The sequence below is a fragment of the Erinaceus europaeus genome, chromosome 8, assembly GCF_950295315.1.
Source record: "Erinaceus europaeus chromosome 8, mEriEur2.1, whole genome shotgun sequence".
Classification (NCBI taxonomy): Eukaryota; Metazoa; Chordata; class Mammalia; order Eulipotyphla; family Erinaceidae; genus Erinaceus; species Erinaceus europaeus.
Window position 1 is genome coordinate 110163051 of NC_080169.1, and position 13231 is coordinate 110176281.

Here is a 13231-nt window from a genome sequence, read left to right on the forward strand (position 1 = left end):
TACACTAAATAAGAAAGTTGTAGGGGCCAGGTGGTGGTGTACCTGGTTGAGCATACACATCATAGTGTTCAAGGACCCAGGTTCAAGTCCTGGGTCCCCACCTGCTAGGGGAAGTTTCTCAAGCAGTGAAACAGTGCTGTAGGTGCCTCTCTGTGTCCCCACCTGCAGAAGGAAAGCTTTGCAAATGCTGAAGCAGTGTTACAGGTGTCTCTCTGTCTCTCTCTCTCTCTATCACCCCTTTCTTCTTGATTTCCAGCTGTCTCTACGTAATAAGATAATAAAAAAAATCAAAAAGTAATACTTAAAAAAGAAATACATATTATTTATGAACTGCTCAGTTCTGTCTTATGGTGCTGCTGGGAATTGAACCTAGGACCTAAGCATGAATGTCTTTTTGTATAACCATTATGCTGTCTCCCTGGCTCTCAGGAAGTCTTTTTTTTTTTTTCTTTTTCTTTCAACATAAGGTAGAGGCAGGGAGGAAAAACATCAAAGCACTGCCTACCACTCATGAAGCTTCCCTAGTGAAGCTTCTCCTGTTGAGAACCAGGGTTCTGAAAACAGCCCCTTGACAGTTTATACTCTACCAGGTGATCTCTCTCTCTCAACACTCCCCCTCAAATATAAACTTATTTCGGGTACCCCAGCCTTGTTTTCTTTCACTTCTTCCTTCCTGCTTTCAGTCTTCTCTGTGATTTGGGATTGGGGTGCTGACTCAGAGGCCAGAGAGAGAGAGTTCACTGGCTAGGGTATGTGCCTTTCCATGCCTGCAGCCCAGGTTTAAACCCTGACACCACAAGGGAGAGACATGGCACTGGAGGAAGCTGGGGTCTGTGTTATCTCTCTCTCTTTCTGCTCCCTAACCCCAATCTGAATTAAAAAGTGGCCCAGACTCTTTGGAATATAACTAAAATAGAACTACTTACTATCTACAAAATGGAGAACCCCCAACTCTTCATCTGAACTATCCCAGCCATTAGGTCAACAATCTGTTTGGCTTTATATGTTAACTCTTATTTCAGCCACCAGGTTCCAGATGCTAGCATGATGCCAACCAGACTTCCCTGGGCAGGCGACCCCACCAATATGTCCTGGAGCTCCGCTTCCTCAGAGCCCCACCCCTAGGGAAAGAGAGAGGCAGGCTGGGAGTATGGATCAACCTGTCAATGCCCATGTTCAGTGGGGAAGCAATTACAGAAGCCAGACCATCTACCTTCTGCATCCCATAATGTCCCTGGGTCCATAGTCCCAGAGGGATAAAGAATAGGAAAGCTATCAGGGGAGGGAGGGGATATGGAGTTTTGGTGGTGGGAATTGTGTGGAATTGTACCCCTCTTATCCTATAGTTCTTGTCAGTGTTTCCTTTTTATAAATAAAAATTTTAAAAAACAATAAAAACTAAAATAAAATTTTAAAAACTGGCCCACAGCACCAAAAGTGTACCTGCAGGAGAATATAGCTCCACCCCAAGAAGTTTTTTATTATAATTAAATATAAATAAAATGACATAACTTCTTTAGATGGAAAGTTCTTCTGTTGTTTAGTGTAAAGAGTTGTTTACCATGTTCAAGGTCCCCAGTTCCAGTCCCCAGCCCCCACCTGCAGAGAGAGCAGTAAATAGATCTGCAGGTGTCTTTCTGTGTCTGTCTCTATCTCCCCCACCCCTCTCAATTTCTCTCTTTCCTATAAAATAAAAGGGGAAAAAAAGGAGAAAAAAAATGGATGATGGGAGTGGTGAACTTATAGTGCAGCCATGAAACCCCAGAAATAACTCTGGAGGCCAAAAAAAGAAAGTTATTTATTATAGGATAGAGACAGAGAGATAGAGAGACAGAGAGAGGGAGACAGAGAGAGAGAGAGAGAGAGAGAGAGAGAGAGAGAGAGGGAGAGTCATTTTAGCATATTTGGTGCTAGGAATAGAACCTGATTCCTCACACACAAGAATCTTAAGTTCTACTAGCTAGGCCATCTTTTCCTACTTCTGGAGTCTTGTTTCCTAGGGCCAGTGCAAAGTTTGTTTGATTCATATTTTCCTGACCTTCCAGGCATTTCAGAAGAATAAGTGTTTTTGAGAAAAGTTAGTCTGAATTACAGTGGAGCTCTGCCTAACGCCATTTCATTTGTCCTCCCTGTGGTAGAGGAAGCCTGGCCAGGTAGCTGATGATCAAGTTGCACTGCTCCCTTGTGTTCTGACAGTACTCTCTCCCCTGGAGCCATAAGGGATCCTCGATTGGCAACAGTATAGTCCAAATGCCCCTGGAGATGGGGCATTTTATGCTTGCCATACTTAGACGTTTTCCCTCTAATGCCCACTAGAGGGCAGGCAAGGCATAACAGATAAAGCCCGGGCTTCACAGGCAACAGAGGACTTCCTGCTTCTAGTGGGAAGCAGACTCCTTCTTTGCAATGGATTTGTCTGTCATAACGCCCAATAAACACAGCCAGTTTGGCAGGAGGCTTACTTTTTCTCCAAGCTGTCCATGTATTCTTTCTTCTTTCTCCTGCTTTCCTGCGCAGAAATCTGATATATAAGGGGAGAAGACAGGGTTAAGGTTCAGCAACAGAAATAAGCCAGCTACTTGTGAACACAAGATGAGAAAGAGGCTGTTAGCAGAGGAATTGACAAAACTCTGCTCTTTTTTATTTCCTGTGGCTGCTCCACATTTGTTTAGCCTGTTGATTTGGTATTTTATGTCCTCTCTCTCTTTCTCTCTCTCTCTCCTCTTTCTTTTAAATTTTGTTATCTTTATTTAATTGGATAGAAACAGCCAGAATATTGTGAAGTTGGGAGAAGACAGAGGGAAAGAGACAGACACCCGCAGCACTGCTTTACCACTTATGAAGCTTCCTCCCTGCAGATAGGGACTGCGGCTTGAACCCAGGTCCCAGAGCACTGTAACATGTGCAACCAGGTGCATCACAATCCAGCCACCTCTCTGTCTCCTTCTCTCTCCTCACCTTCCTTGTCTCAATCAGTCTGTTATCATCTATATTCCAGAAAACAGAGCCCCTAAAGGAGGAACAGAGAGTCAAAACAGGGCAGTGAGTCCATCTGCATGGCCTTAGAGAAATGATTTCAATTCTCTGCAGCTCAGATGACTCAACTATATACACTAAATAAGAAAGTTGTAGGGGCCAGGTGGTGGTGTACCTGGTTGAGCATACACATCATAGTGTTCAAGGACCCAGGTTCAAGTCCTGGGTCCCCACCTGCTAGGGGAAGTTTCTCAAGCAGTGAAACAGTGCTGTAGGTGCCTCTCTGTGTCTCTTTTTATTCCGAATTCCTCACAACTTCTATTTCTATCCAAAATAAATAAAAATATTTTTAAAAACAGTCATTTAAAAAATAATAAGAGGATTGAAGTTGGTATATTCACTGAAGTGCTACATAGTAAGCAAGATTTGGACACAACCCACATGCCCAATGATAGATTTGTGGCTAGGTGAGTTGTGATCAAACACACAAAGCAATGCTATTCAGCTGTGAGAAAAGAGGAGATCTTCTCTTTTGCTACAACCTGGATGGAACTAGAGGGAATCACACTAAGTGAACTGAGCCAGAAGAAGGAAAAAAATCTGAGTGGATGATCTCACTCATTGGTGAGATTTAAGAAACAAAGAGAGGGGGAGGGAGAAGTGATGATGGTGCACCCCGTTCAGCACACACATTACCCAGCACCTGGAGGACTCTGTTCCCAGTAAAGTGATCTGCAGACTCCTCAGACATAAAAGGATCACTGAGCAAAGGCACCCAGGATGCGGATGGTAGAGAGAGAGAGAGACAGAGAGCAAGAGAGAGAGACCAGAGCACAGCTCAGCTCTGGCTTATGGTAGTGCTTGGGATTGAACCTGGGACCTCAGAGCCTCAGGCATGAAAGTCTTGCAGAACCATTATGCTGTCTCCCAGCCCATGAGATTAGGATTCTTGATGTAAAACTTGCTATAAAAAGATTCTGGCCCTTACAGGGGTGCTCCATTATTTATTTCCCCTCCTACAGGGATGCACATATGATGGAGATGCCTTCAGGCCTCTCAGTAGAACACAGAACTTAATGTCTCTTTGAGCCAATCTTTGGGATCCTGTTCCACGACAATAAACTGTCAGTCTTTTGTCTCTGTCTCCTCCCCCTTGCCCTGCCCAGGCCTTAGTCAAGGCCCTGGGGCTTCCCAACCTTGGGTTCTCAAGATCACAGAGGTATAGCTATGGTGTGAAGAACTTTTTGTGGCTTCTAGTGGAGACTGACAGTGTGGTGCAGGGTAAGGTGTGCTGATACCCATCTTGGGGAGTTGTTCAAACATACCCCTGTGATAAAAACAGTCCTGTAAATCAGCATTGCCTCAGTAAAGCAATGTTTTATTATTATTATCATTATTATTATTTACTAGGACAGAGAGAAATTGAGAGGGGAGGGGGAGTTAGAGAAGGGAAGAGAAAGAGAGACAGCTGAAGCCCTGCCTCACTGCTTGTGAAGCCTCCCCTTCCCCACTCCCACAAATGGGGAGCAGGGGCTTGAACTCGGATCCTGACAGTTATTAATATGTGTGTTCAACCTGGTGTGCCACTGCCTGATCCCCTCAATAAAACGATTTTATAAAAAGAAAATGAAACTCCTATTGGGAGAAAAGAAAAGATGAAGCAAACACCCACAATGTATTTATATTTATTTGTTAATAAATGAGCTATCTGTCTTCTGGACACATTGTACACAGAATGAAAAGGTTGAGATGTTAAGACTGGGCTTGGGAGCTGGAACAGTCTTCTCCCACCAGGGAATGAGTATCTTGGGCACCAAGCAGTGTGTACACCCTGGAGTCCTCCAGTCTAAAGGATGAGTGGACCATGGTCACTAAGAGGAGGGCATTGGGGTTCAGTTCCACTCACTGAAGGGGCCACAGAAGTGTTTCAATTTGATGGACTCACCTTATTCTTGATCTTCCTCCGAATTTTCTTTAGGGCTTTCTCCTCAGATTTTGTAAGCGGCAATTTGGTGGGGATGGGGTAGCCCTCAGCAATCAGGGTCCTCTTCTCTTCTTCTGTCAGGACCAGTGGGCCAGAGCCTTGCAGTTTCTGTGCAGAACAAGGAATAGAAAAACGTCAGTGCAGCAGGGATAGATAGCATAATGGTTATGCAAAGAGGCTCTCATGCCTGAGGCTCCACAGTCCCAGGTTCAGTTCCCAAAACCGACAGAACCCAGAGCTGAGCAGTGAAGAACAGCCATGCTTTTTCATTGTCAAGGTGGTGGCACACCTGGCAGAATACACATGTTACCATGAGCTACGACAGGGGTTCAAAATCCTGGTTTCCACCTGCTGGGCAGCAGCTGCAGGAGTAGTGAAACAGTGTTGCAAGTGTCTCTTTCTCTAGTCCTCCCTCCCCCTCTTAATTTCTCTCTATCCTATCAAATTAAAAATAAACAAATGTTAAAAACGAAAACCAGCCAGGCATTATACCAAAGAAATACCTTCTGAGTGAGTGAGGAGAAGCCATGATGATATCTTGCAAATGGATGAATGAATAGCAATGCCCATCTATGCTGGGTGGGAAAGGGGTCCTTTCAAATGGAGAAGACACTCTCTATAGTCAATGTAAAACTCAAGAACAAAGGAAAACTCAAGCAAAAAGGAATGGAAGCTCCCTAAAAGTACCCTTACCCAGAAAAACCATCAAAATTAAAAGCATAGAATGCATTTCATACACCTCTAGAGATTCCCTGGACTTGGGGTGATAAGGGATTCGTTTGCTGTCCTATGTGTGGCAAACAGATATTCTCCTAAAAAAAAATAAAAAGGAAATTTGCAAGATGTTGTCTATATACTAGGAGTCACTGTTGCTGCCTGCTTTCACTGCCAGCCAAGGGTTAGACCCTTAGGAATCCATCTGCAGGCACTTAGCATGGATGGGGGGTGTGGGGGGGTGTCAGTTGTAATTCCACATCCTCTGTCTTCCCTACAGATAATAATGGTCACTCATCTCACTGAACTCATATCAGAGCAAGGTATTTATAGCTGAGTCCCTACTGAAAGTCTGACATTCATAGCAAAATGGAAAAGGCTCAGCTCTAGAAGATACTGGGAAACAAAATACGTCAAGAAGACAAAGCAACATATTTGGATGGTTTCACCAATGTGTACAAAATCAAGATCTAAAATTGATGCACAGATAAAACTGAGGAACAGACAAGCTGATATGAAGAAAATATCCTAAGGGACATGACAGAAGAACTAAAGTTACTGAAGGGAAGAAGACAGAGAGAGAGAAAGAGAGAGAGAGAGCTAGCATATAGGGCTGTTATTCTATCCAGTTGAGCAATTCAACCTAAGGCTTAATTGTATTTATTTTTTATTTTAATTTTTGATAAGACTGAGAAAAAAAAACTGAAAATGGAGGGGAGATGGGGAGAGCAAAAGAGACTATCAGGGCTGGGTAGTGGTGCACCTGGTTGAGCGCACATATTACAATGCACAAGGACCCAGGCTCAAGCCCCTCATCCCCACCTGCAGGGGCAAAGCTTTGCGAGTGGTGAAGCAGGGCTATAGGTGTCTCTCTTTTCCTCTCCCCGTCTATCTTCCCCTACCCTCTCAGTTTCTGGCTGTCTCTATTCAACAAATAAAGATAATAAAATATTATTTAAAAAAAAGAAAGCAAAAGAGAGACACCTGCACCACTGCTTCATGGTCCATGAAGCTTCCCCACTGCAGGTGGGGACTTGGGACTTGATCCCTGGTTCTCGAGCAGGGTAACATGTGCTCTCAACTGGGTATGCCACTGCCCCACCGCTCAACCGAAAACTCTTTTACAAGACTGAAAATCAAGCAGCCTTAGAAGGGCCTCACTCTGGGAGAAGCTCTGAGGAGCAGAGTGGGAAGGACTCAGATTCTGAGTTGGGGGTGAACACTTACGTGGGGAGCCGTGAGAAGTGGAGAGGTGGAGAGGGCGGAGGGGGTACGCACCACAGCTCTGGGAGGGCTGTGGGAGGGGGGCAGACTGAAGGGATGCAGGCGCGGGTTGGGGCTCAGGCTGCCCTCGGAGTCACTGCCGTGGCTGCTGGGAGGGGTGGGTGGCAGGTGCAGGTGGTCCACGGAGGCTGGAAAACAGAAACGGGGTTCACATCAGAGAGGAGCCTTGTACTACAAAACCCGGGCCCCAGACAAAAGGAGAAGGATCTCTTTGTGCTGACAAGGTGTGATCTCTGAGGTGACCTCCTTAAGAGCAGGCAAAGACCAGGCATAGAGTGATGACTCACCTGGCAGAGTACACACCTAGCTGAGCATAATACCTGGGGTTTGATCCCTGGCACCACATGGGGTCACTACTGATGGTGCTGGCAGCACTGTGGGGTCTCTTCTCTCTTCCTATATGTTTCTCCTCTCTCTCACTCTTCATAAATAAAATAAATAAATAGGCTCAGAGAGCCCACTCAGCAATATTATACACAGGAAAAACCCCAAATTCACTGACTAGTACCATATTAAATAGAAGACTGAGGAAAAATTAAATCAAGGCGCAGAACCACACATAAATTACCCCTCCTTGAGAAACAGGAAAGAGACTACAGTCGCCTGCTGGTTTGGAACCTCATAAAAGAACAATGGAAAATACATAAGGAATTAAGAAAACTATAACCCCAAAGGAGCAAAAGGAATTAGAAAGTTGACACTAGTGATGGCATCAACTTTTCACTACCTTTATTTCCTACTGTTCTTGTAGTTTGCAAGCCACATTACTATATCATACATTCAAGAAAAATAGCAGGACTGGGTGGTGGCGCACCTGGTGGAGTGCTAATGTTACAGTGCTCAAAGATCCAGGTTCAAGCCCCCAGTCCCCACCTGCAGGGGGAAAGTTTCGCAAGTGGTGAAGCAGCATTGCAGGCGTCTGTCTCTTTTCCTCTCTATCCCCCCCTTCCCTCTTGAGGTCTGGTTATCTCTATACAATAAAGAAAGAAAGAAAATTTTTTAAAAATCTAAAAAGAAAAATAGCACAACATGAGAATCTCTGGGGGCCCATAAGACTACTTTGGAAAAAAAAAAAAAAACTCAATTGTGGCTAGAGAAATTTTCACAGTAGGGCTGGCAGGTGACATACTGAGCATTCTTCACTGAGAACATTCTAGGGGGTGGGAGGTGGCACATCTGATTGAGTACACACATGACCATGTGCAAGGACCCGGGTTGAAACCCCTCAACCCCCTCTGCAGGGGAGAAGATTCACCAGCAGTGGAGCAGGGCTGCAGGTGTCTCTTTGCCTCTCCCCTTCTCCATCTCTCTCTCCCCCTCTCAATTTCTCTCTGTCTCTATTCAAAATTAGTCAGTCAATCATTCAAATTCCTTCTGTAGCGAGATTCCCGGGCAGTAGGAAGTGTGTGTGCATGTGTGTGTATTGGGGTTGTGTGTTTCTGCAAGGCTGCCCTGTAACTAAGAGTCCTCCTCTCTCCTGTCCACAGGGAGGCATATCCACTCTCTCCCAGGGCCCAGGGGCCTCCATCACTCTTCACTCACCACCTGGGCGTGGGGGGGGAGGGGAAGGCTTGCTGAGCCAGAGAGCTTCTGGATGTGGAAGACCTGGGCACTTGTCCCCAAGGTCTTCCTCCAGTGAGACATCAGGATTTCCATCCCTTCTGGGGGAAGAGCCTTTTGAGACACACACATGGACTCAAGAAAAATCACCTCACCTACCCTCAGAGATGACAAGCCACCATGAGGGGACACACTCTTGTATGAAACACCTAGATGTCTGAGGTAAGGCTGGTGATGACTGAGCCTGCACTACCCACCTTGTGCACACCGTTCACACACTCATTTTCCCTCCCATATTTTCTCCTCTCTCTAACCTGGTTTGAATTTTTTTTATTCAAACTTTTTTACTGACACCAGTGTTATTACTCCCAGTGACTCCCAGTTTTATTTTATAAACTCCCAGTTTTATTTTTTTGTTTTTGATTTTCTTTTGCTTCCTGGGTTATTGCTGAGGCTCAGTGCCTGCACTACAAATCCACTGCTCCTGGAGGCTACTTCCCCCCTTTTTGTTGCCCTTTTTTTTATCATTATTTTTACTATTGTTGTTGTTGATGTTGATGTCATTGTTGGATAGGACAGAGAGAAATGGAGAGAGGAGGGGAAGACAGAGAGGAGGAGAGAAAAATAGACACCTGCAGACCTGCTTCACAGCTTGTGAAGTGGCCCCCTTGCAGGTGGGGAGCCGGGGGCTCAAACTGGGATCCTTAGTCTGGTCCTTGCGCTTTGTGCCATGTGCGCTTAACCTGCTGAGCTACCACCCGACCCCCTTGATTTTCTTTCTTAAACTTGATAGATGTAGAGGGAAATTGAGGGGGAGATAGAGAGGGAGAGTCACCTACACCCTGCTTCATCAGTGATAAAACTCTGACCCTCCTATCCCTAACCCCAAGGGTGGGGACAGGGGCCTTGAACCCAATCTGAACGCATGGTAACATGTGCATTCAACCAGGTGAACCCACCACCCGGACCGAAATGATTCTTTTTTTTTTTTTTTAATTTTTATTTTTAAAAAGGAAATACTGACAAAACCATAGGATAAGAGGGGTACAACTCCATACAACTGCCACCACCAGAACTCTGTATCCCATCTCCTCCCTCATAGCTTCCCTATTCTTTATTCCTCTGGGAGTATGGACCCAGGGTCATTATGGGGTGCAGAAGGTGGAAGGTCTGGCTTCTATAATTACTCCCCCACTGAACATGGGCACTGCTAGTAGGTCAATCTATACTCCCAGCCTGTCTCTCTCTTTCCCTAATGGGTCTGGAGCCCCGCTTCACCGAAATGATTCTTTCAACCCTTACTACTCCTCTCGACCATATTGCAACTCTTCTGCCAACAGCCCCAGGCAGCAGAGGAAGGTAAATATGTGGCTCAAATATGTGCTTGGCTTGAAAGAGGACTGAGGAGAGGATCAACAAATGTTTCCCCAAAGCCATGAAGCCCCGTGAGATTCTGTGAGAAGACTAGAGCCACCGGCCCCTTTCACTGGGCATATTCCAAATGACGCTAGGACTCCCCTCCCAGCAGAGGGCACCACTCAGCAGAACATGAACATGGCAGCACAGTGCCAGAGAAGCAGAGGAAGAGCTGACCCAGCCACAGCCAATAGCTCAGCATGGTCTGAGATGCCATTCTGAGGTCACTGGGAGAGCTGGGGACAACTTGCTCCTAGACCCAGCAGCTCAGATGCGACCAAGAATATTGCATTTCCTGGTCTCTTGTATCCACAGGGCGATGAGGAAAAAAGACACTGTTTACTTGTTTGTCCTCTGGTGATCCCAGATTTTGAAACCACCTCAGTACACTGTTAGAGCCATAAGCACTTCCCCTTTCATGTTGCAGCCTAGATTAAAAGACTTCTTTGATAGCCATAACCAGCATTATAAAAATGAAAAGAAGTCTGAGCTGAGGAGGTAACTCAACCGTAAAGCACAGGACTTACTGCCTGGGGTCCCAAGTTTGATGCCTGGTACCACCTTATGCCAGAGCTCAGAGGTTCTCTGGTCTCTTGCTCACAAATAATGAATAAATATTTACTTATTTATTTTTTCTCTTATTTTTTTTGCCACCAGGGTTATTACTGGGGTGTGGTTCCTACACGATGAATCCTGGTACCCACACTGCTCCTGGTGGCCATTTTTTTCCTTTTTCCTTTTATTTTAATGAGAGAGAAAGATACAGTGAAAGAAAGACCAGAGCACTGCTCAGCTCTGGCTTATGGTGGTTCTGGGGATTGAACCAGGGACCTTGGAGCCTCAGGCATGAAAGTCTTTTGCATAACCATTTTATGCTGTCTCCCCACCCCCCTTTCTTCCAATTTCATTTGATAGGATGGATTAATTTTTAAAAATCCAAAGAAGGACCATCACGACAGCTCAGCTGAGAGTGCACCTCCTGACCACTGCTGTCTTTTCACAGTTACTACTTTGAAATACTGGGTTAATCATGCCACAAATCCATTCTAAAAAGGGTCTCAATAGATTCCCCTTCACTTTACAAAAGGTTGAGCTTGACCTATTTCAAAGGGGCATGAAGCTTCCATGGATGTCTGTCTGTCTGTCTTTCTGTCTGTGTCTTTCCTCTGTGCTGGGAGAGTTGGGCTATCTCACAGGCTCAAACCAAGCTGGTAGGAGAGTCATTCTCTCCCTCAGCACCCAAATCATAGCACTAAGCATACAGAGGGTTTTGCAAAACAAATCCAGGCCGGGGGGGGGGGGGGGGTAGGGTGAGGAGGACACTAAAACTCTGGCTAGAAATAGCCAAAGACTGGAACCAAACTAAATTCCTAGATAGACTGACAGGTGGCTGGTTAAAGAAGTTATGGAATATATATTTCATGAAATACTACTCTGCGATAAAAAGGTGATATTGTATCTTTTGGGACAAAGAGGGTGGAACTGGGCGTGTTTATAATTTAAAAAATAGGAGATGAAAAAAAGCTATTAGGTAGTTTCACTTATCATGGAATCTAGAAAACAGGAATATATGATCTTGAGGGGGGAAAAAACCCAGAATCTAACTGTCTCTAAGACTTTGTGAGAGAGGGAGGCAGGCTGGGAGTATGGATCGGCCTGTCAACGCCCATGTTCAGCAGGGAAGCAATTACAGAAGCCAGACCTTCCACCTTCTACATCCCACAATGACCTTGGGTCCATACTCCCAGAGGGTTAAAGAATAGGAGAGCTATCAGGGGGAAGGGTGGGATACGGAGGTCTGGTAGTGGGAACTGTGTGGAGTTGTACCCCTCTTATCCTATGGTTTTGTCAATGTTTCCTTTTTATAAATAAAATACTACTACTAATAAACAGACTTTGTGTGAACCATAATGGCTACCATTGGGAGTGTGGGTGGAAGCACAAAGCTTTGGTAGTGGGTGTGGTGTGGAACTATACCCTGTCACCTACAATCTTGTAACCTATTAATCATAAAAAATCATTTAAAAGAATAAAAGAATTTAGCTAGAAATTACGCATGCAGATAAACAGGAAAGTAACATTCAGCTTGGAGCATCTGCACACAGAAGCCATTTCAAAGCACAGAGCTAGTTCCCAAAACAAGCAAACTGTTTCCAGGAATCATTAGCCCTAGCTCCCTCAACCACATTCCCTCTCTCCTTAGACATCTGTGAACCCAAGGAATCCAGGGTGAGCAGACAAACCTTCCTTAGGAGAGAAGTTGAGGAACTGATCCACTTCATGAGGCTCCAGTTTTATCTTGGGAATAATCGTCTGGCAGGAGGAGTCAACCTAGAGGAAGAATGTCAAACACTGTTTGTGAAAACTCACACTAACCCTGAAGAGATACCCAGGGCAGCAGTTCATCCTCAGTCCTCTCCCTGGGACAGCCCTGCTTCTCCACTGCAGCCATTTTTTCTTCTTTCTATTTTTTTTGATATGACAGAGAGAAAGAAAAAAGGGGACAGTGGGGGAAGATAGAGTAAGAGAAAGAGAGACCTCCCCAAAGCACTACTTCACAGCTCATGTAGTGTCCTCTCTGCAGGTGGGGGCCAGGAGCTTGAACCTGAGTCCTTGTGCACTGTAATGTGTGCACTCAACCTGGTGCATCACCATCCCAGTCCTAAACAATATCTTTAAAAAAAAAAAAAGTTTTATTTATTGGATATAAACCAAGAGAAATGGAGAGGAAAGAGGGAGTTAGAAGAGGATAGTAAAGAGACACCTGCAGCACAGCTTTACCACTTGCGAAGCTTCCCCTTGCAGGCCAGGGGCTTAAACCCAGGTTATTGTAATATGTGTGCTCAACTAGATGTGCCACCATCCAGCCCCTCCAGGACTAGATATTCAAAGGAAGTGATATAATCAGTGTTGACACCAAACAAAATTTCTTTGATACATACATAGAAAACACATACACAGGTATACACACACACACACACACACACACACACACACACACACCCTTAAACAAATGCAACCACTAGCTCCAGGAAAAAATGAATTGCCTTCTTGGACAACATGGATCTGTTATTCTGATCCAACCTGCTTCAATGGAAGTAAAGGGAGTGTACCCCAGTGTGCACGTCCAGCAGGGGTTCCTCCTTTTCAAATGGAGTGGAGATGGCAGTGATGGTCAGAGTGATGGAGGGAACCAGCCCTGGGGGTAGCTCATCCGTAATCGGCTCTGTCTTGATGGTGGCTGGAGGGAAATCAGTCGTCAGGTACCACTTCTCATTCTCTGTCTCCTCTGTGGGG

The 13231-nt window shown here is 45.3% G+C and overlaps 1 protein-coding gene across 2 annotated transcripts in view; it reads right to left on the reverse strand.

Moving 5' to 3' along the window:
- The window catches only part of CREB3L2 (cAMP responsive element binding protein 3 like 2), a 186031-nt gene that overhangs the window by 45792 nt on the left and 127008 nt on the right, over positions 1–13231 (reverse strand). For both annotated transcript variants that reach the window (XM_007525164.3, XM_060196648.1), the window contains exons 3-7: positions 13048–13223; positions 12178–12265; positions 6902–7086; positions 4922–5068; positions 2463–2521 (exon numbers count right to left, since the gene is read on the reverse strand). In XM_007525164.3, coding sequence (XP_007525226.1) covers positions 2463–2521; positions 4922–5068; positions 6902–7086; positions 12178–12265; positions 13048–13223 — 655 coding nt within the window. The remainder of the gene's footprint in view (positions 1–2462; positions 2522–4921; positions 5069–6901; positions 7087–12177; positions 12266–13047; positions 13224–13231) is intronic.